Source organism: Equus asinus, chromosome 5 (assembly GCF_041296235.1).
Source record: "Equus asinus isolate D_3611 breed Donkey chromosome 5, EquAss-T2T_v2, whole genome shotgun sequence".
NCBI classification, from domain to species: domain Eukaryota; kingdom Metazoa; phylum Chordata; class Mammalia; order Perissodactyla; family Equidae; genus Equus; species Equus asinus.
The window spans coordinates 79,504,927-79,526,618 of NC_091794.1; the positions used below are offsets into that span (position 1 = coordinate 79,504,927).

Consider the following 21,692-nt stretch of genomic DNA (forward strand, 5'->3'; position numbering starts at 1 on the left):
GTCCCATTCTCCCAGCTTAGCATGGTAACTATAGACTAGATCAGCCTTTGTTCAGACAGAACAAGGCAAGGCAGAACAAGGGCATAGTACTCACCATTGTTGATTAAATAAATGTATGCATGCATGCATGCACATTGGGACTAATTTAACAGGGCTAGGGAGGTTGCTGGGACTACTGCAGTACCCACCTCGCCCCAAAGGCAAGGGCAGTCTTCTGAATGGCTCCAGCCTAGGTGGCTTAGCTATAGCAGTGCCCCTTCCACCCTAGGAGCTAGAGGTTATCCCCACCACTCCCTGCCAAGGCCTAGGCCCAAGCATCCTCCCATCCTTCCCCAGGCCTTCTGGGGTCACCTAGTTAGGTGGTGGTGGCAGCAGAAAGGAAGCAGAGGCAGCAGTGCAGTGGAAGTCCAGGTTTACTCTTTGGGGATAGGGAGGGGTGAGGAGGAGGTGTGGGTGGGACAGAGCGCCCCTCAGTAGTCAGCTGTGTAATCTGTGCCATGCAGCCCCCGGCACAGCAGTGTGAACTCCTTCACCATCTCCTTCACTCGCCTCTTGTTCACTCGCTCACTGAAGGAGGGAAGGGAAAGCAGGTTAGCACCATCCACTGCCACCGCCTCCTCCTCCCGACCCAAGCCCAGGCTATGCTCACCGAAGGATTTGCTGGCTGAAGGTGTCCTTCTGTTCAGGGCTGAGGCGGGCAGAGGGAAAACCCGGTGGCTGCAGTGCCTCCTTGATCCACATGCTCAGGAGGCTGAAGCAGTGTTTGTTCAGGGCAAATAGGATGTCAGCAAAGCAGTCCATGAGGCTGCGGGAGGCCTGGCCCCCAATGGCCTGAGGGAAACAGATTCTCAGCACACCAGGGCCTTGCCCCTTCTGCAGCAACATCCCACACCCTCCAGGACAGTTCCTTAGCCAAACCACACATGACAAGTGAGCACTGCTTTTTGAGAGCTAGCCGATCCTCACAGCAGCCCTACCAACTTTCAGCCATTTAATTGAGGAAGGAACAGAGTCAGAGAGCTTAGGGAACCAAAGGCTCAAGCTTCTCAAAAGAGCAGCTGCCTCGGCAGTGAGGCCCACCCCACCCCATCAAACCTCGACTTGCTCCTTCTCACCTCCAGCACTGCTATGAGCAGCATACGGCCATCCTCCTGTACCACCTTTCCCACGGGTTCTACTTCCGCACACCGAGGCAGCAGCTCTGTCTACAGAGGATGAAGAGGCCCGTCAGCACCAGCTCCTTCCCCCCCTTCCCAGGAGTCAAGACATGCACACCACACCCCTGCCCTTTAGAGTCCTGGGCAGGGCAGGGCTGGGTATAGGAGGGGCAGAGGGTCATGGGTCAGCATGGGACTCACAAAGAAGCCACAGGAGGCCTTGACAGTAGGTGCCTCGGGGAACTTGAGGGCCAGCACAGCTGTGGGAGAGGCAGAGGCAGATCAGATGGGGCCTAAGGATCCTCCTGAAGAGGCTCCAGGCCCACCTCTCCACCTGTCCCGACTTACCACACTGGAACACAGCTTTGACATCCAATCGTTCACACAGGAACAAATCTGGCTTCCGCTTCAGAGCCTGCAGGAGGTGGAGCTGGTAAGCCCAGCCCCAGCCAGCTCCAAGGACCATCCCCCCACTCACCTGCCACCCCAGACCCGACTTCACACACCACAGGTAGAGGCTGCCAAAACCAGCCAACCCGCCATCTCTGGGGGACCCAGACCACCCCCAGAATTCAGTAGGTCAGGAGAGGAGCAGCCAAGGAATGCTATGTCCATGTATGTGTACACGAATGTACAGGTGTATGTGAGAGAGGTTAGGGGGTCATAACGCAGAAAGTTGGGTCTCAAGTCTCTCTCTGAGCAAAGACCTCCCCCTCTCCCTCCATCAGGGCCAGACCTCCTGCAGGCTCCAGGTAGCCAGCAGTGACTTCACTTAGATTCACAGAGGCAGTTGAGGCCCCCTGGATTTGTTAACAGGGCAGCAGGAAGAAGAGATGGCAGCTGGACATGGGAGTCCAGTCCAGCCGCCCCCTTCCCATGTCCTGCCTGCATTCCTCAGGTATCCTCCAGCTGAGGAGGAGGAAAAGTAGGCTGGGAGCCTTGGAGCCATGGCCCCACTTTTCACCCAGGACACCCTGTGTCCAGGCCCTTCTCAGCCATACCCAGCCCAGGAGCCAATGCTGCTATGTGGGGGGAACGGATGGATTACAAGGGGCAGAGAGCCCACCCCAAGTGGTACCAGGATACAACTGGCACATCCTCAGGTCACAGGAGATGCTCTGCACAGCTCCAGCAGTCATCAAACACTGCTTTTCCCCAGCAGCCCCCCAACGCACACCACACAGACCCCTAACCTCCAGCCTCTCACATACCTTCCACTCCCCCATGTTCACTCATGTGCAAACACCCCCACACACACATTCACTTGATATGCCCTACTTAGCCTCAAACACACCTCTATCACATCTCTTATACACACACTGTCCCACATTTGCAACATACCCTCACTACATATTCACACCCAAACCCGTCCACATCCCCAAACCATGTCCACACACCCACACCTTCAAACTACCCAGTCCTCTAGCACACGTACTCTCCCAACACACCCATCCACAAATACACACTCAAACCCCCTCACTCCCAAAGATACACTCACACACATCCATCCAGGCTCGGAACACACTCCCCATTCCCCACTCCTCCCTGTGCCCTGCCCCTACAGACTATAAATTCCAAGAGAGTAAGAACTGTGCCTGCTTTTGCTCACCATTATATCCTCAGCACCTAGCAGAATACCAAGCATGTATTATACACTCAAATATTTATGGAATGATTAAGCAAAGAAATACATCATTTACCCCAACCAACAGGACCCCCTAACACACAGAATCCCCATCACACTAACCCCACATTCCCACAGCCCAATGCATATATCTTCTAAAACATACATACGCAAATACCAATACCACAATATATACTGCTATCCTCCATAACACACACTCCCACAGCCCAACACACAAACGCCTCCAACATATATCACCATTCAAAAATCGACCAATGCCTAACACGTACCAACATAGGACATGCATCAATATGCATGCCCACACTTCAACTACACATTTATCCCAACACTCAACACAATACACATACTACTTACAGCAGTTACGTGATTTCTGTTTCCTTACCAAACCAAACTCAAAACATATAAAGTAAGGTCCAACACACTTAAACACACACCAAACACAAACACATCCTAACACAGTCTCACAATGGAGCCAGCACCCCACCACCCAGCAGCGGCACAACCTGTCCAACAGCCCAACTCTAGGCTCCACTGCACCACATTCATCTCAGCCCCTCCCTTTGGAGCTCCTCCCAGCCTACCTCTCAAGAGCAGGCTGGGGGCACTGAGGCAGGCAGTTCCCGGCAGGAGCACGGGGACAGTGAACCCCAGGCCCTTCAATTCCAGTCCTACCCCTGAACTTCTCGGGCATCCCAGCCACACAGGAGCTGCTGGGCACAGTTACCACCCCCTCCCTGACCACCCCCAGGCCAGCCCAGTTCCCTCCCTTCGGGATCAGCCTTTCCCTGGTCTTTGTAGAAGATTCAGCTAGTTGAGGCAAAGGGGCACTAAAGGAGGATGTTGGGTTGTCAACTTCCACGGAAACAGATGAAGAAACTCTATTCAACTGAACAGAAAAAAAATTTGTCAACAGAAAGCTAAAAATAGGCTTAAATTGAATTTCAACATAAGAGAAAGAGAAAGAGAGAGAACAGAACGTGAATGAATAAAACTAAAACACACCTGTGCCAGGAGTTGCATAAATGAATCAACAATATCAGGATGATCCCTGGGCCCTAAAATATAATAAAGATGGAACTTAAGAAAAAATTATACAAACAGCAACTCAACCTCATATAGTTATGTGGGACTGAGAGCCTGCAGGGAGACAGCGTGGGGGCACATGAGCAGCAGGAAGCAAGATAAAGAAACAAAACATACAAAAACCATGAACTGGGAGAAGCCCAACAGAAAGAGACGGCAAAGTGAAGGACGGGCCTGCCCCAGCTCCCTCCCAAGGGGTCTTCACCTACTCCACACTCCTCCTCAGGCCAGTCCCCCAAGTGATCCTTTGGTGCTCGAGCAATGCTGGACTTCATATAGCTGAAGAAATAGCTCCCAAACTCATGCTGTGGCCTCTGGCAGGCTGGGGTACCCTACACTGTTTCCTAGCACACACCACTCCTCACTAGCCACTGAAGAGGAGGGCAGGGCTGGTGGGAGGTCAGTCTTTGGTACTTCCTTTGGAAGCCTGGCTGAAGGCCCTGGAAAGGCCAGAGTATCAGGGTCTGAATAGGTGTCTCCTCACTTCGATGGCCTTAGGGCTCTTGAACTGGCCAAGGGAAGGAAGCTATTGGGTCCACTTAAACCAGAGGACTCCTTCTTGGGTAGGGCAGTGCCCAATATGCTGTGGGGATGGCTGGGCAAGCCAATGGCAGGGCCTAGGTGAGGAAACTGCATCATGAGGTCAAAAATGAGAGCTCCACCCAGCAAAGCCCCTCCACATGGACACAGACTCAGCAGAGAGTCAGGCTCAGGGCTGAGGACCAGCTCCCACCACATGGACACACAAAGAAAGAGGGAAACCAGTCAACGTGTCACCCCATGGTGCAATGGGAGGGCAGAGCCCAAGGAAGGGATGGCAAGACTAGGACAGCATAACAGGTATGGGGTCCATCCTGTCTAGCAAGACAACCAACACACCCAACAAATAGGATGTTGGACACTATTCTGCCTGCAGTTCAGATGACACCTGTGGCAAGGAAAAGGCATGCGCTGCCTGGAGCTCCTGCCCAGGCTGCTCTGCTCTCAGGAGGAGGTGCTGCAGGAACATCTGCCTGAGACACCACTAAGGAGCTGTGTGATCTTGCGCAAGCCACAAACGCTCAGCTTCCCCGACTGTAAAGTAAATAATAATCTCTTCCCTGCTTCCTTCTCCAGGCTATGAGGAGCCACTGATAAAGCCGATCCCTTTCACATCTGAGCCTTGAGTTAACTTGAGTCCTGGAAAGTGAGGCCAATGTGCCCCATTCGTGGGTCCCACTGCAGACAGCAGATCTGCTATTCAGCAGCTGTCCTGCTAGCAGTGGGCCAGACAGTGAGGAAGAAAGGTTCTGAGGGCAAGGAGCCCTCATTCTCCTTTCCTCAACAGCATCTGATACTTGCTCTATGCTGGCCTCGTTCTGGGCACTGGGGTTGCAGAGAGAAGAGACCCAATCCTGCCCTTGAGGGGCTAGTCTAGGGAGAGACGCAGACATGAAAGCTGATTACTGAGTGTGATCGGTGCTGTATCAGCAGTGTGTGAACGATGCAGTTTCAGCACAAAGTAAGAAACACACAATTCTGCCTCAGAGAAGCTGCTGAGAACTGATGCACGCGTGAGGCATGAAGGAGTGAGAGCTCACCCAGCAAAGGGCATAGGGCATTCCACTCAGAGGAGCAAGGCACAGGGATCAAATGGGACATGTAAGGGAAAAGTCAGTGTGGCTGGACTGCTGGGAGTCATGGGGATGCTGGCAGGAATGGACAATGAGAGGTATGCAGGAGCTATGTCAAGTGGGTGGGAATAGGACGATAACCTGAGGGCAATGGGGAAAAACAAAAGGATTTTAAGCCAGGGAGGGAAAATGCTCAGATTTGTGTTTTATAAAGAACACCATAGCTGCAGGGTGCAGAATGGATTGGAGAGAAGGGCAGATGTCAGGGAAACCAGTTACAAGATTGTTGAGGTAATCCAGGTGACACACCACACTGAGGCCATGGAGGGTGGGGAAAAGTGGGCAGAATGAGGAATCACCAGGAGCCAGGACTTGCCCTAGACTGGATACAAGGAGTGGGAGAGGCGGAGTTGAGGATGACCACACTGGGGTTTCTGGCTCAGGTTTCTCCACACTTTGGACCTACCCATGGCCAGCATCAGAGCAGAGGCCAGCATCATGGGACTAGACACTGAGGACATAAACAGAGAGCACTCTGTCTCCAGCTGAGACCCCTAGTGAGCCTCAAACCTGTGACCATGAATCCAGGCAAGACCCATGAGGCTGGTGGAGCAGCGCTGTTTCTTTTCCAAGTTAGAAGCCTGGGTTAGACAGAAGGGGAAGCCTGGAGCCCCGACTCCCAACTCCCGCAGGCAGAGGGCTACAGTGAATAGGGGGCTGGGACCACAGCGAAGGGATAAGCCTCGATGAAGGGAAAGGAATCAGCACTCACTGAGTACTTTGTGTGCAAAAACTCCAAGCCAGGGGCCCAAAAGATGCTACTTTAATACCTATAAAATCCTATCAAGTATACGAAATCTCCATTTCACAGATATGGAAAGGAAGGCTCCCAAAAGGTAAATGACTTGCCCAAGGTCACACAACTAGTTGGTGGTGAAGAGCTTAGAATCTAGGTCTATCTGACTTCAAAGCCCATGCTCTTTCCACTTATCATTACATCCCCCAAAAAGGAGCCAGTCTAGTGCCCCAAGTCCCTCAGAGCTTCTGGCCCCACCTTCTCCCACATCCAGACTGGCCCTGAGCCCAGCAGGCCAGTAGAAGACATCATTCATTCTCTTACCACTCCAACCTAAGGTGTCAACTATTTGTAGGGTGACAATAGTGCTGTGCTTGATTCCATAAGTTTCCCACCAAGTCCCATGTGCAACTCAGGGGACAGAGAAGAACAGAGTGGGCAGCTTTGGCTCCCCAGTCGGGGAAGCAGAGGCAGTGGCAGTGGCGGTAGCAGCAGAGACCCTGGTCAGGACCTACCTTGCTGGAAGAGAGTGAGTGTGACGGAGGTGACGAGCAGGAAGAGAGCCTCGATTGGGGGAAAGTGGGCAGGCTCATGAGCAAAGATGTGGACCAGCTACAACAAAGCAGGGAATGATGGTCAGCTGAGGTACTTGCACCAGGACAGGCCAGCATCCCTGGAATGCAGGTGAGGGCCCCTGCACGGGCAGCCATTCACCCCACTCCACCCACCCAGCCCATCCCTGGATCAGATCGCTGACTAGGATGAAATCTAGAACACTGCTGCCCCAATCAGAAGGCCCACCTGTCGAGTGAGGTCAAGAGCTGAGGCCTGGGGGATGGTGCTGTACATCCGACCCAGCATCTCACACAGCTGTGGCACCATGGGGGCAAAGTCATCCAGCAGTGTCTTAACAGACTTCTCGAAGATAGCGCACACCGCCTTGGGGAAGAAAGCAAAGGGCCCATGAAATGGACAGCAATATTGTATTATAATCATCAAACTTGCTAAGAGACTAGATCTCAATATTCCAACCACTAAAAAGAAACAATAATTATGTGATGCTACTGCTAGAATGGCAATCATATTACAACATATAAATGTGTCAAATCAACATGTTGTACACCTTAAATTTACACAATGTTATGTGTCATATATATTTCAATTGAAAAAAAAAAAAAGCAAGCAAAGGGGCCCTGGTCAGCAGGTCACAATTGGCTGGAACAGAACTGAGATCCAGCACAGAGGAGGCCTAGGAAGGGGCCCTTACTATAAGCCCTGCCTGGCCCTGCAAACCAAGGAAGGTAAACACGTCTGACCCTCCCCCTGAAAGGCAGGAGGGAAAAAGGCTTCTTAGAGGGGCACAGGATGAAACTTTGTAACTCAACTCTTGCTACTTACATCTCCACCATTTCCTCTCAGAGAGCAGCAACAGCAACAAAATCCTGAATTGAAAAGGGACCAAAGGCAGGTCTCTGATGCTTAAGTGGATCCCTGACTGTCACTTAGCCCCAACATCATAGTCCTTTGGTCGAGCACCTCTTGTGACACTGGGAAGTTCTGAATGTCTTCTCAAAAGATTCCTTGTGTCTATGGGGCAAGATTCACCTCCTGTATTTTCTCCAGTCCATTCATCGCAAGCTGAGGTGGGGAAGCAACACCTTCCTCTTGCTCCATCTCTGAGCAAAGTCATCATGGGGGCAGACAGCAAGGGTCACGACTCACCTCCACCACCTGGGCATCATTCAGCCATTTGCTCAGCACCTTCTGGATAAGCTGGAAGACCTGCTGCAGTACCACCACAACCTGAAGACACAGAAAGAAGTGAGGTGCCCCCACCATCACTCTAACCCACCTGAGAAGGACCTGGTAGTAGGAAGTAGGCCCGGAGTTCAAACCTATCACCCCAGACTGCACACTGAAGACTCAGTGCAAGAAACTCTGGGGGAAGGAGTGGTTTGCTGAACCCCCTATGAATGACAGAGGATATCCTGAATTCTAGGGATCATCTCAAAGGAAGCCTCAAACTGCAAAGCAAGGATCTTAAGAGTGCTTAGGAAGATTATTAAAATTTTGTAACCTTTTTTCAAAATCATTCCCTATCCATTTCTGCTCAGCAAACCACTTTTAGTACCAAAAGCCTATGGGCTAGCCCCTGAAAAAGTGGAGATGCTGTCTCACCCAGATAGGATTAGGGTAGAAAGCCCCAAGGGATGCATAGATATGGGCAGCTTATGGAGGAGCAGAGAGCAGAATGAGGTCTTGGGAGGTGAGAGAAGAGAGAATGACTACTACAGAAGGAGAAGGGGCTCTGTGGGAGGATCATGGCCCATGTTTGATATGGAACCAAAAGGGTAACTGAAACTGGATTGGGGAGTTGAGTAGAGGGGCCAGGATACTGTGGCTTCCTTTTCTCCAGGGGAAACCTGGAGAGGTTACTGGGAACAATGACCAAAGCGGTCCCTCACATTTGTACAGAACTTTACAGTATGCAAAGTACTTCACTCAATACCACATCTGCTATCCAGAAGTTCTATGAGATGAGAAAGCCAGATATTCTGATGTTCACAGTTTTGTTTTGTTTTTTTAGATTGGCACCTGAGCTAACATCTGCTGCAAATCTTTTTTTCCTTCTTCTCTTCTTCTTCTCCCCAAAGCACTGCAGTACATAGTTGTATATTCTGGTTGTGCTATGTGGGACGCCACCTCAGCAAGGCTTGAGGAGCCGTGCCATGTCCAGGCCCAGGATCCAAACCAGCAAAACCCTGGGCCGCCAAAGCGGAGCACGTGAACTTAACCACTTGGTCACAAGGCCAACCCCCTGATGTTCACAGTTTTCAATGGGAACCTGAGGCTTGCCCCAGATCAAACAGCTTGTAAGTGGTCCCCCCTATCCCCTGTGCCCAAGCTTAACACAGTATTCATCACACTCCTTTGTGACAATCTGTTTACATGTATTTCCCCTAGACTGGGAGCAACTCGAAGGCAAGAAGTATTACATGCGGAGCATGCAAGTATCCTCAGTGCCCATAGGGGACAGTGAATGCTGAAGTAGAAGGCCCCACAGAGTTAGGGGTCAAACAGGGGTCCAAATTACATCACTTAGGAGTTGAAGGATAATGTCAGTGTCCCTCATGCGGTGGAGGAACCACAGTGACATCACCCAAGTTGAGGTTGTGACAAAGACACTACCACCCACAAGGTCGAGTGAGACAACGACATCACTCCCTACAGAGTGGGGGGCAATGATAAGGTCATTCACAGGGTCAGAATACCAAATGCATCATGCCCCATGGAAACAGGGCAACAATGACAATATTACCCATAGAGTTGGGAGGGTGACAATGACATTCTCACAGGGTTGGGGGGCAATGGAAATGACAACATCACCCACGGGGTTGGGTCCCTGTGGCACTGGCAGCTTCCGGAGCTCAGAGCCTTCATGATCATCTTCATGATGACTGACATCCAGCGTGGTGAAGAGGTTGGAGAGAAGCCCCAAGATGTGGACAATGGCCAGCTTGTTGGAAGGATTAGGCTATGGGGAGAAGTGAAGCAAGTTCTGGATTTCCCAGCCCCAGCTTGACCCCCTGGCCCAAGCCCTGACTAACAGCTCCAACCCCACCCCTCAGCAGCCACAGCCCACACAAAGCGAAGCCCCTGTTCCCTGGCCATACACACACACACACACACACACACACACAAACATACACACACAGACACCAGCTCACTCACCATCTCTTCTGCTAGCTTCTCCAGCTGCTGGATATAGGGTGAAATGAGCGAGTGCAGGTTCTTAAGGATCTCCTCCACTTGCAGGGCTGACAGGAGGAAGCCCAGTGCCTGCATCAGCCACATGCACTGGCTCGTCTGTGGGGCAGAACATGGAGAGTCAGTCCTGTACACATCTGGTTGTGAGTGGGGAGAATGAACCTCTTGGGAAGGTTCCAAGAACACAGGATGAGGAACAAAGGGTAAGAAAAGACAGAAGATAGGATTTCTGTAGATTCCCAGAGTACCCTCAAGGAGCCCCTAGAAACTTTTGAGCTCACCTTGTGGATCTGTTTCATCAGCACATCCTAGGGATAAAAAGAAGGAATATGGTATCAGCACAGTGCAGTGTGCCCTGGGGCCCAGCTCCACCCAGGGCCCCTGCATACCTGGGAGACAGCCACGATGTTGGCAGCATAGGGTGGCAGGTCGTACTTGCATTCTCGGCAGATCTTCTTGAGGGTGGACACAGAAGAGACAGAGAGCTCAGGATTGCCTAGGGCATGCAGTACGAGGGGCAAAACGCTGTTGATCATGACGGGGTGGTCAGCCAGCCATTCAGACAGAGCTCCTGGGGGAAGAAGGGAGAGGGGAGGATATCTGAGGCAGGGCAGGCTGGCTTTGTACCATGTCTCTGCAAGGCAGGCAGGGCTTCTGGCAGGGTCAAGTTGTAGCCCCAGTTCACAACACTGCTCATTCAGAGGACTGAATGGGCAAATACACATGCACATGCTCAAACCTGAGCCTTACAGCTGAGAAGCAGGAAGAAGTTACTAGTAGAGGCCCAGTACTGCTGTTCCATTGACAGTGAACTAGCCTCACTGAATTGCAGCTCAGAACACTGTAGGAAGGACTCCTAGACGTGCCAGGACAGTCAGTTGGCTGCAATGCTGATTGTGTCTGTGGGCATACGTGTCTCTCCCATTTTGGATAGGACCCAGCAAGCTGGCTGTGGCTAGAGATGGGTGCCTGTGGCTCTGGGAATATGCTCGTGGGTGTGTGCCAGGTCTCACCAATGGTGAACATGACAGTATCCGCCAGCTGCACATTGCTGATGCTGATCCGTGGGATGAGGCCAATAAGCCCGGGCACCACATCAGAATAGTTGACGTCGATGGTCTCTGCGATGGATTGGAAGCCATAGAGCAGGGCCTCTGTGTGCTGGGGAAAGAGGGTGCCACTGGCTTGGCTGAGGAGGAGGATGTGACAGGTCTGGGAGGGCTGAGGGAATCAGGCTTGGGAGGTACCTGCCAGGAGTAGGGCTCCTCTGAGCTGGTGAGCAAACGGCCCAGCTTTTCATAGAGGTTGCTGAGCAGCTCGGCCCCCAGCATCTCATAGACATACATGAGCGTGTCTGAGATGTCCACCCTAAGAAGCAGATGAAGGCCTTATACACTGCCTGGATCCTGACCCCAAGCCCAGAAGCCCACCCCAGCACCCTCACAACCCCGCAAAAGTACCTAGAGAATAGAGAAAGAAGCCCCAGGACTCAGGAATCCTGGCTTTCGGCACCCCCCTCAGTGCCCTCATTATTTCAGGACTCCATTTAGGGCTAGGATTGGCCTGCTACCGTCACCTGTAAATTCGGAACTGCTCCTTCTCATCTGAGGACCAGAATCCATATTCCTCATCAGAAGGGAACTGGGCCTTGTGCAGAAGCACATCCACCAGCTGGAAGTAGACTGGCCGGTACACCTGCTGGTATACAGCCTGCTTCTCTGCCTCAAAGGACAGAATGTCATCCTGAGAGAGCCAGGGAAGAGAGTTGGCTACTTCACCAGCAGGCAAAGAAGCCCATGATCCAGCTTCTGCCATCATGGCCCCATCCTACTGGAGGTCACATAGACATACCTGCAGCGTGTACCAGAAGGTGAGAGTCAGGGAGCTGGTGGTCTCATTGACAGGATAGTGGCCAGGGATGCCCGTGCAGAACATGATCATGTTGACAAGAGCCAGGAAGCTCTGCCAGTGCTCTACTTGGTCCAGCAAGGCCCTGGGAGGGAGGAGACACAGTAAGGTCATTCCACTTTCCCCAAGAGGGCTGCATAACCCCACCTCTTGGAGGGCTCTGGTATCCCACCCCAAGTGCCCCAATCCTCACCGGGAATGGTTCTCGCCCAGGGCCACAGCAATACGACAGATGCCATGGGAGGTCTCCATGTCCCCATTCTGCACTGCCTGTCGCAGTTGATCCTGCAGTCCCAGCACCAGCGGGATGAGTTTCAGGAGTGTGTTCACATACCTGGAGGCATGAGGTGAGGAGATGCATCAGAGCTGTCTGCATATCCTCCACCAGCTTTGAGAGAAAGGCATATTCTCCCTGTCTTCCATCAAAGCCCTATTCCTCACATCAAATCCAAAGCAAAAAGAGGTCAGGGCCTACATGGCAGCTTTCATGCTGCCCATGTTGGGAAGACCCTTAGGACAGAGACCTCCAGGGGAACTCTGGGAAGGAAGTATGAGAAGGTCAGAATTATGGGTTGAATTGTGTCCTCCAATTGGACTTAGAGTTGATGCTGGACTGGATTAAGACTTTTGGGGAGGTTTGGATGAGGTGAATGTATTTTGCATGTGGGAGGGACATAAATTTGGGGACAGACTATTATGGGTTGAATTCTGTCCCCCCCAAAAAGATATATTGAAGTCCTAACCACCAGTACCTCAGAATTACCTTATTTGGAATTAGGGTCATTGCAGTTGAGGTCGTGGGGGGTGCTAATACAATACAACTGGTGTCCTTATAAGAATACATCCACGACAGAGGCCTACAGGGAGAATGACACAGGACGACAAAGGCAGAGACTGGAGTGATGCAGCTGCAAGCCAGGGAACATCAAAGATCGTCAGCAAACCACCAGAAGCTAGGCGGAGGCAAGGAAGGATTCTCTCACAGGTTTCAGAGGGAGGTGACACCTTGATTTCAGACCTCTAGCCTCCACAACTGTAGATAATAGATTTCTGTTGTTTAAAGTTAGCCAGTGTGAGGTACTTTATTACAGCAACTCTAGGAAACTAACACAAACAGTGTTGGGGGAGACTGAACAAGGATGGGAGACAGAAGAGTTAACACAGGCTCAGAAGCCCTGTTAAAGACTTCAGAAGGCAGCAACAGCTCCTGAGAGAATCCATCCACACCTCCCACCCCACCCCCTACCATCAAATCCTAACTCCTATGGTCTCTGGCAGCTGTAGGAAGGGAGAGTAGATAATGAACTTAGAGCTAAGAGGCAAAATGGACACGACTTAATGACTGACTGGATATGAGGATGGGGAAGAGTAGGGGCCAACTCTCAGTTTACTGGTTAAACAGCCAAGTAGATAGAGCTATTTATTGAGACCTAGAGGGGTGGATGGAGGGGAACAGTAACAAATTTAATGAGAGGCTGGAAGGTGATAAGTTCCATGTGAGGCATGTTGAATCAGAGGTACTTGGGGAGATGTAGAAGGTCCAGTGTAGAAGATGTAGAAGTGTCCAGAGAGTTCGATATAAAAACCTGAAGCCCAGTAGAGATGTTAGTGCAAGAGACATAGATTTTGGTGTCATCAACAAACAGCTGGTAATTGAAGCTATGGCAGTAGATGAGAGCTGCCGAGGAAGAAAGTGTTGAATGAGAGAAAAGAAGAGGGACCACGTCAGAGCCCTGAAGCACAATGGATCCATAAAGAAGGAGCAGAGGAAGCACAGTATACAAAGGAGGCTGAAAGAAGGCTAGCTCCATGCCACTGATCCCTGCCCAGCAGCCTGCTCCGCAGAGATCAGACTAAGCAGAGGAAAGGATACTCTCAGGGGGATCAGATGCTGGGGACCTCTCTGCTGTCAATCATAGTGTCACCATAGTAATCTCTTGCGGGGGAGGTTGGACTGAGGGTTCAGAATGAGTTCTACCTGGACTTGCCACAAGCAGTTTGCTAGGTAGCATAACCTTAGCGGGAGGATCAGAAGGACAAGAGGCAACCAGCCCACAATGTTGGCCTTCTTCTCCACATCCCCATTCTGGTAGGACAAGGCGTCCATACCAAGATACTCCCAGCCCAGAGACAGCCCCAGAGGCTGCTGCTTGGAGACAGCTGGGATAACTTCAGTCTCATGACCCTGACACAGGCTGCACCATCAGACAATGGGCACCTTCAGGCCAGACTCTGGCACAAAGAGCAGCAGCAGGGCCAAGGCCAACGCCTGCAAGCTCCCCAGCAGCTGAGATGGGTCAGGAGATAATACCCTATCCCCACAGCATCCCCAGTGTATGCCAAGGCTCCCTCACACCTGCCAAGGTTCATGTACACAATAGGTACTGAGTGAAGGTTCTTAATTTGTTTCATCTGAGCCTCATAATAGGCTAAATCAAGGACAATATACCCAGAAGGGCTCAGAGTATTACCAAAGGTCATACAGCAACTTAGAGAAGATTCTAGGCTGAGTCAGCCACTTATACTGCTACAGGTCTGCTTCCCTTTCAGGGCCCAAACTGAATTTTCCCAAAGGATCTATGCAGATCTCAGCCCATATCTCAAGTCCTAACTCATGGGAGCCCCCACGAGCCTAATTCACCCTCTCTCCTCCTCTAGACCCCAGTGAAAAGGTTTTTCAGGACTAAAAATATATTTCAGAAAAACAAACATTTCAAAGGAGAGAGAGCCAGGCAGGCAGCAGCAGCTGTGGAAGAGCGGAAAAAGGAAGACTTGAGTGCAAGCTCAGCCAGGGGGAGGGCTAATGTCAGGACACCTGGCGAAGGCAGTGGCTGGAGAACCCAGGAGTCAAAGCCACTAAAGGTGACTTTCTCAAGCCAAAGCTAGGAAACTAGACTAGATAGATAAGGCCCAAACTCTGACTCCAGGCTGACAGCCCAACCATGGGGGAAACTCTTGCATAGATTTCCTACCACCTGGGCACCTGTGCGTGAGACCTTTCAGCAGACAGGAGAACAAGCCTGAGGCCCCTAGAGGTTTCCAGGTTGGGAGGAGGGGGACAGAGAGATGTCTTTAGGGCCATGGCTGAGACTGGGTTCAAGAGGTCTGGCTCCTGTTGGTCAGCTCAAGCTGCCAGGGGAGGGCTACTGGGACTCCTCGGCTGCCACTCATGCCGAGCTGAGCTCAGCCCAGACCTGCAATTAGAGCTCTGGGAGCAGAGCTGAGAAAATGGGAAGAGTTGCTAAGCAACCAAGGGGGCTGCAGCCAATGGGCGCTCAGGAGGCTGTGGGTTCCCTCACTGGCTCCTTGCTCGCTCATTCGTTCAGAGGAGAAGAGGCATCAATTACCTGCCAAAGCCCTCGAGACTGGCTGGATGGGTAAACCTGGGTATATCCAAGGACACCCCACATCACTCAGGCAGTGGCCCTGGCCAATTCCCTTCAGCCATCAACTGTCCCTGTCCAGCCAGCACTTGAACTTCAGGCTGCCAAGAAAGGCCTTAGCCTGGGACTTGGTACCCACCTTAAGTTGGAAAACCTGGGAAACCAGGAAAAAGGGATCATATGAACTGACAAGGCAATAATAAAACCAAATACTAGCAACTGCCGTTTACGGAGGCAAAGGAACCATGCTAAACCTCTCACAGACGTCCTCTTATTTAATCCTCATGCCAAAACATTCTTTATAGAATACCAGGGGCAGACCCCATGCACATTACCCTATTTAAACCTTTACAACTCTGTGAGGTTGATATGATCACATCCATTTTACTGATGAGAAAACTGAAGCCTAAAAGTGGTTTACCCAAGGTCTCAGATCTAGTAAGTGGACCACCCGTGATTCAAACTCAGATGTGACTAATGCCAAGGCTAGCGCCATTAACCACTCCCCCATGCTGTCTCTGTCAGTGGTTTTGTCTGCCTCCAACTCTGCCAAGGGTTCCCAAAGCCCTATTTCTGAAATGTTAGTGTCAGCCCTCCAGTCTTGCCCTGGCCAATCCAACTTAGACCAAAAATCTCATGCCATTTTCTCTGTTTAAAATTCTTTAATATCTTTACATCATCCTCAGGATGAAGACCAAAATCTTTGGTAGCCGACAAGGTCCTTCACGATCTGGGCCCAATCTCTTACAACCAGCCCCTAAGCCCTGCTGTCTAATCACACTCACTCACCACGCTCTCTCACACCCTTCCCTTGCTTGAGGTCTTTCATCTGTCTGGAATGTCCTCCCTATATCCATCACCTCCATTTGGCTAACTCTTCCACAGTCGTCAAAGCACAACATGGCTGTCACCTCCTCCAGGAAGCCTTTCACAACCTTCTGACTGGGTTAAATGCCTCCTCTGGGCTCTTACAGCCCCCCTGCTTTCTCCATTACAGCATTCATCACGTCGATTGTACTTGCCCATGCATGTGTCTACTAGCATGAGCTCCTGACTTACAGACATCAACCCATTCATTTTCATGCGCCCTGTGCTCAGCACAGGGCCCGACACACAAACAGGCACTCAACGAACGTTTGCTGAACAAACACTTCAGCACACTCACCTTCTTTCGGGTCCTTGAATGTCCCATGGTGCTGCCCACCACAGGCCTTTGCACCTGCGATAGTTCCTGAAGCTTGGAACACTCCCTCCTCCCCCAACCTTCTCCATTCCCTCTCCCACCCCTCACCACTCAGGCAACTCCTCCTTTTCATCCACTCAAAATATACTGAAGGCTACCAAGTGCTGCCAGGCACAATGTGACAAAATAAAATGACAGAGTGCCTGTCCTCACAGAGCTGAGAGGCTAATGGAGAGACATACATTAATTTATAATGAAACTGTATTATGTGCTAAGAAGGAAAAACACTGGGAACCTGAAATAAAATAACAGAGAAGACCAAACTTAGTCTTAAAAATCATTGAGGACTTCCCTAAGGAAGTGAAGTTTAAGCTGAGGCAGAGGTGATGTGTTAAGTACAGGTGATGGTTCAGAGGCTGGAAGGAGCATGGGACATTCAAGGAACTAAAAAGACTGTGTGCGAGTGAAGAAAGCAAGGAGCACAGCATGAGACGAGGTCGGAGATGCCATATTGTGCAGCACCTTCGTAAATCACATTAAGGATCCTGAACTTTATCCTAAGAGTGGTGAGAAGCCACACAAGGGTTCTGAGCAGAAAGAGAAGATTAGATCCTCATTTTCAAAAGATCACTCTGGCTTCTGGGTGGATGATGATGTGTACAAGAGTAAAAACAAGGGGACTGGCGAGAAAGCTCAGCAGTAATCCGGGGAGAGAGATGATGACAGCTTGGTCTAGGGTGGTGGCAGTGGAAATGGAAAAAACAGATTTGCAATATGGTCAGAAGCAGAACAGCCAGGACTTAGTGACTGATTGGCTGAGAGACAGAGAAGAGAGTCAAATATTTTAATTGAATACATCTTTGGATGATTAGTGGTCTAATGTCTGTTTCCCACTCTGAACCATAAGGACAGGTACCATGTCTTGTTTGGTTCCTTGCTGCATCTCCAGCATAGGACCAGGCATGCAGTAGGCACTCAATTAGTGTTTACTAAACAGATGGATGGATGGATGTGCGGTTGGCCAAGGAGACTGTCCCTCTCCCAGAAGGTGAGGACTAACTCACCTCTGGGCATCAGGCTGTGAGATGGCATTGACAATGGCCTCCACGCTGCTGTCAAAGAGCTCCGAGTCCTGCAGAGCAGCGAAGGCAGCCTGAATGAGTGCCTCACAGTCCTGCAGTGGTACCTCCAGCTGCACCCAGCTGGAGAAGCACTTGAGCACCTTCTGACGCACACAGCTGGGTGAGCTGGGCTGCTGCAGCAGCTGCTCCAGCAATGGGAAGACAGCCCCACACTCCACTGCCAGGCTGGCCCGCACGAGGCTTTTGCGATATTGGGGCAGGCGGCTGGTCTGGAACTCCTCAGGCAGCACTGTCAGCAGCTCTAGCAGGGCCAGGCAGCGGCCCTGGCCATCCACCGGTGAGTCCTCAGCCTGGAAGAGCCGTACCATATCAGCCACGGCACATGGCCAAGCATCAGGCATCATGCTGAGAGCCAGGGAGGCCAGTGCCACGCATAGCCGAGTCAGCACAATCTTGGAGCCACTGGCAAAGTGGGTGATCTGAGAGAAGAGCTGTGCCTTTAGACTTTCATACTGGTCAGTAGGGATGTCACTCCAGTAGCGAGAGATCTTGATGTGCAGGGCACTGGCCCCAAAGTACTGGATCTCAGGCACCTTGTCAGGCTGCAGCAGCTGCCAGCTGAAGTGCCAGGCCTGTGGGGAGACCTGGGCCTGCATCAGCCACTTCTGAGCCAGGTTCTTGTTCTCAATGTTGGGGTCATAGTAGAGCTGGTGCAGCGCCTGCAGGACAGCACAGGACTGAGCAGGTGTTGGCCACTCTGGATCCTGCCAGAGCCCAGAACAGAGGGCGTGACTTGGTCCTGCAAGACTGCTCCCTCTTTCTGACTGGGGAGCTGAGCAGGAAGGGAGAGCTCAGGGCTCTGCAGTGTTGCCCGGGCCCGGGGTCCTGCTGATATCTTGAGAGCCCAAACCTTGCCCATGCTCTATCATATCCTCTTCTCCTTATAGCAAAACATTATGGGTTCAGAGAGCGAACCTCCACAGGAAAGCAGAAAAAGAGGAGGCTGAGCTCCCAAAGGGAAGGCACTTGAGGTAGAGGGCAAGGCCCAGGTGGAAGGAACAGCTCCACAGGGATGAAGCTAAGCCTGAGAAGAGCACGAAACAGCCCGAGGGGCCCTGACCCTCCCAGGCACAGCTGCTCCCATCAACTCCAACAGCTCCATCCAGCTCCCCTAGGATCATCCTGAGGTCACTCCAGATGCTGGCACCACAGCCAGTGTGAAATCTGAGCAGGCTAAGACTTTGCCAGGCAGCCCTAGGGCAGTGACACACTGGAGGGGAAGATGAGAACACCCCTCAGAGAGCACTTGTGAGGGTCCAAAAAGCTCGTCCAGACAAGTCTTGGCCTACAGCCCTGGCAAATGTCTGGCCTGGAGCTCTAACCAGCCAAATCCCCAGGGTTCCAATGCCACTGAGACTTCACACAGTAAGAAAACAGTGGTTTATCTCCCTGGTTGCACACGGAACCGTGCGCCACTATGCCAACACTGCCCAGCCCCAGGGGGTGGAAGGGTGAGGCCAGGACTCTGACCCCCTAAGCAGGCTCCATCCAAGTAGGCCTAGCCCTATCTGTACCCCTGACAGCCAGTTAAGGCCACTGTCACTTGTCTGGCCCCTCAGGGATGCCGAGGCAGGCAGAGAACAGAAGCAGAAGGGATGCATCCTCACCGCTGGTATGGCAAACAGGGCTCAAGAATAACAAAAGAATATCTGCAACCAATTCCTGCTTTCCAGCAAGGCAGCCCCATCTCCCCACTCATCCCAGAGAGGATGCATTTCTGTAGTCCTGGCCTCTGGGGGCAGAACCCAGAGAAGAACCAGAGAAGCAGTTCAAAGCGACGGACTGGGCAGTGGGGGAGCCTGGGAGGGTCATGGCAGGAAGCTATGTGGGCAGGTGAATAGGGAAAGACGCTGAGGCTGCCAGCAGGACCAGACCCCTTGGAGTCAGCACAAAACAAATGGGGCCAGCCCTTATCCTGCCTGCCCAGGACCAGTCTGGCCTCCACCCAATAAAGGAAGGACCCTTTTCCAAGGAAGAGCAAAAACATAACCCAGGTTGTTTTAATTCCAGATTATTTTCTGAGCCTCTGGCTCAACAAAACAGGTCCAGGATGGTTCAACATCAGTATACTTCCTGGGGACTGAGCTGCAGGTCTCCTGTTCCTGATTTTTTACTGCACTGCTCATGCAGTTCCCATGGAGCTGGAGAACAGCCAGTCTGGCTAGAGGTCTAAGGCATCAGCACCCTGGAGAGATCATCCCAAGACCCTAGAGTATTTATCGGAGAAGAACCCCAGTCTAAGGCAGGCCAAAAATAGCCCATTAGGACACTGTAAGGCTGCCATCCTGCCTGCCCAGAGCGACAGCAAATGCCAGGTGCTCTGGGGGCACCAGCCCAGCGGGCACCCAGCCCAGGCCTGGGCTCTGGCATTGGTGTCAGGCCCCAGGACTTCTGCTCTGTCACTGGAGTGCCCACCCCAGGGCCCTCGTACCTTCTCCACGTTCTCCACAGTGAAGTCCAAGGCTGGTGCTGCTCCAGCCCCTGCAGCCCCCGGCTGCTCCTCCCGCCGCTCCATCCTTGCTCCCTCCCCAGCAGGGAGGCGGACCCTGACCTGTCTCCTGCCCCAGCCCCTGGGCTGCGGGGCCCCTGCTAGACCCCGGCTCGGGTGCCCAGGGAGTGGCGGGGTGACAGGGGGCCCAGGGCAGGCATGGCTGCCGAGGCCTCCCCACCTCGGTCAGGGGTGGGGGGCTTGCCAGAGACCAAAAGGGGTGCTCTAAGGAGGAGACCCACTGAGGGGGGCTCCGAGGAGAGAGCCGTCAGAGAGGAGTTCCCAGGCGGGGGTCCTAGTGGTAGGTCACGGCTCTGTCCCCAGAATCTGTGAGGAGAGAGTCATAGGGGAGGGAGGCCCGTGGGAGAAACCGAGCCCCTGGCCCGTGAGGGGTCACAGGGTCGAGGGCCTGTACCCACAACACCCGCGTCTGAGTGAGCTCTCGGGTCCTACGAGGAGGTCACGGGGATGGGGGGTCACCGGGGAGAGAGCCCTTCACGGGTTACGGAGGCGTCCAACGAAGCGCGGGGGTGCAGCTTCGCAAGTCTGGGGCGAAGAGTCCGTAGAGTTGAGGGGCTGTGGCAGTCCCCCTCCGCTCGGCCTGGCCCGCTCTCTTCTCACAGCCCGGCTCCGGCCCCACTACCGCGCTGCCTCCGCCCCAGTGACTGACAAGCTAGCCGGCCCGGCCGGGACGGGGCGGGGACCTCAGCGAGGCGCGGGCTGCCCCGAGCGCCTGTCTTCGGCACCGCCGACTCAGGCGCCGTACCCGCCCTGCGCCTGCTCTGGCCCGGCCCGGCCCGGCACAGCCCGGCCCGGCACAGCGGAACTGCGCGGAAACTCATTCCGGGTCCTGTTCTTGCGCCAGCCCGCGCGCCCCCGAGCAGGCGACGGAGCGGCGCGCCGCTCGAGGCCCCCACCGAACCAAGGCCCCGCCGCTGCGCACCCTGGGAAATGTAGTCTACATGGCGCCTAGCGGGAGGGCGGCGCCTTGCGGCGGAGGCCGGGAGCACGTGGGCCAGGATCCGCGGAGCTCGGTCAGCCCCAGGCCTACCGTGGTCGATGGGGACTCCCGGTCAGACCGGCAGGGGGCGCTGCGGGGCAGTTCTCTAGGAGGATGTGACTTCAACGAACCAGTGGATGGAGATGGCAGCCCAGGCTGGAGGATAAAGTGTGTGTGTTGGAGGGGTGGAAGTGGGGGGACAGGTCACTCTGGTACTCCACTGCCGGCGCATCCTGGGGCCCAGGAAAGGGGCCGTCTGGGAAGAAGGCATCAGCACGACCCTGAGAAGAGCGAGGGCTTGTCGCGCCTCAGTAATAAAAAATAGAGGGCTCTCGGGACCACCCAGTGAGCAACCAGGAAACCACATACCATGGACAGTACTCGGAGAATTTCACGAGGTTCTTGGAAGCAACTTGTCTTTATGAGTAATTAGAATAATAATAGTTCACATTTAAGTGCTAGGAACAGTACTTTGCAGACTTTAGGTCCAATTCTCTCAACAACTCTGAGCTGGGTGTTTTTATTT

The 21,692-nt window shown here is 52.8% G+C and overlaps 1 protein-coding gene across 2 annotated transcripts; it reads right to left on the reverse strand.

Annotated features, from left to right (window-relative positions):
* Positions 1 to 395: 395 nt before the first annotated feature.
* IPO13 (importin 13) lies at positions 396 to 21,080 on the reverse strand. 2 transcript variants are annotated; one of them, XM_014867475.3, is made up of 20 exons: positions 20,110 to 21,080; positions 17,601 to 18,337; positions 12,164 to 12,304; positions 11,914 to 12,055; positions 11,639 to 11,805; positions 11,310 to 11,430; positions 11,076 to 11,223; positions 10,452 to 10,633; positions 10,344 to 10,370; positions 10,027 to 10,161; positions 9,686 to 9,829; positions 8,017 to 8,097; positions 7,096 to 7,233; positions 6,810 to 6,906; positions 3,805 to 3,857; positions 1,506 to 1,572; positions 1,359 to 1,417; positions 1,116 to 1,205; positions 650 to 831; positions 396 to 567 (listed from the first exon to the last, which is right to left on the reverse strand). In XM_014867475.3, the coding sequence occupies exons 1-20, from the start codon at positions 20,191 to 20,193 to the stop codon at positions 471 to 473; spliced, it is 2,892 nt and encodes a 963-aa protein (XP_014722961.2). In that variant the 5' UTR covers positions 20,194 to 21,080; the 3' UTR covers positions 396 to 470. The 2 variants fall into 2 exon arrangements, 1 of the variants encoding a protein (XP_014722961.2); XR_011503437.1 differs by lacking the exon at positions 3,805 to 3,857 and having other exon boundaries at positions 20,110 to 20,945.
* Positions 21,081 to 21,692: the final 612 nt, after the last annotated feature.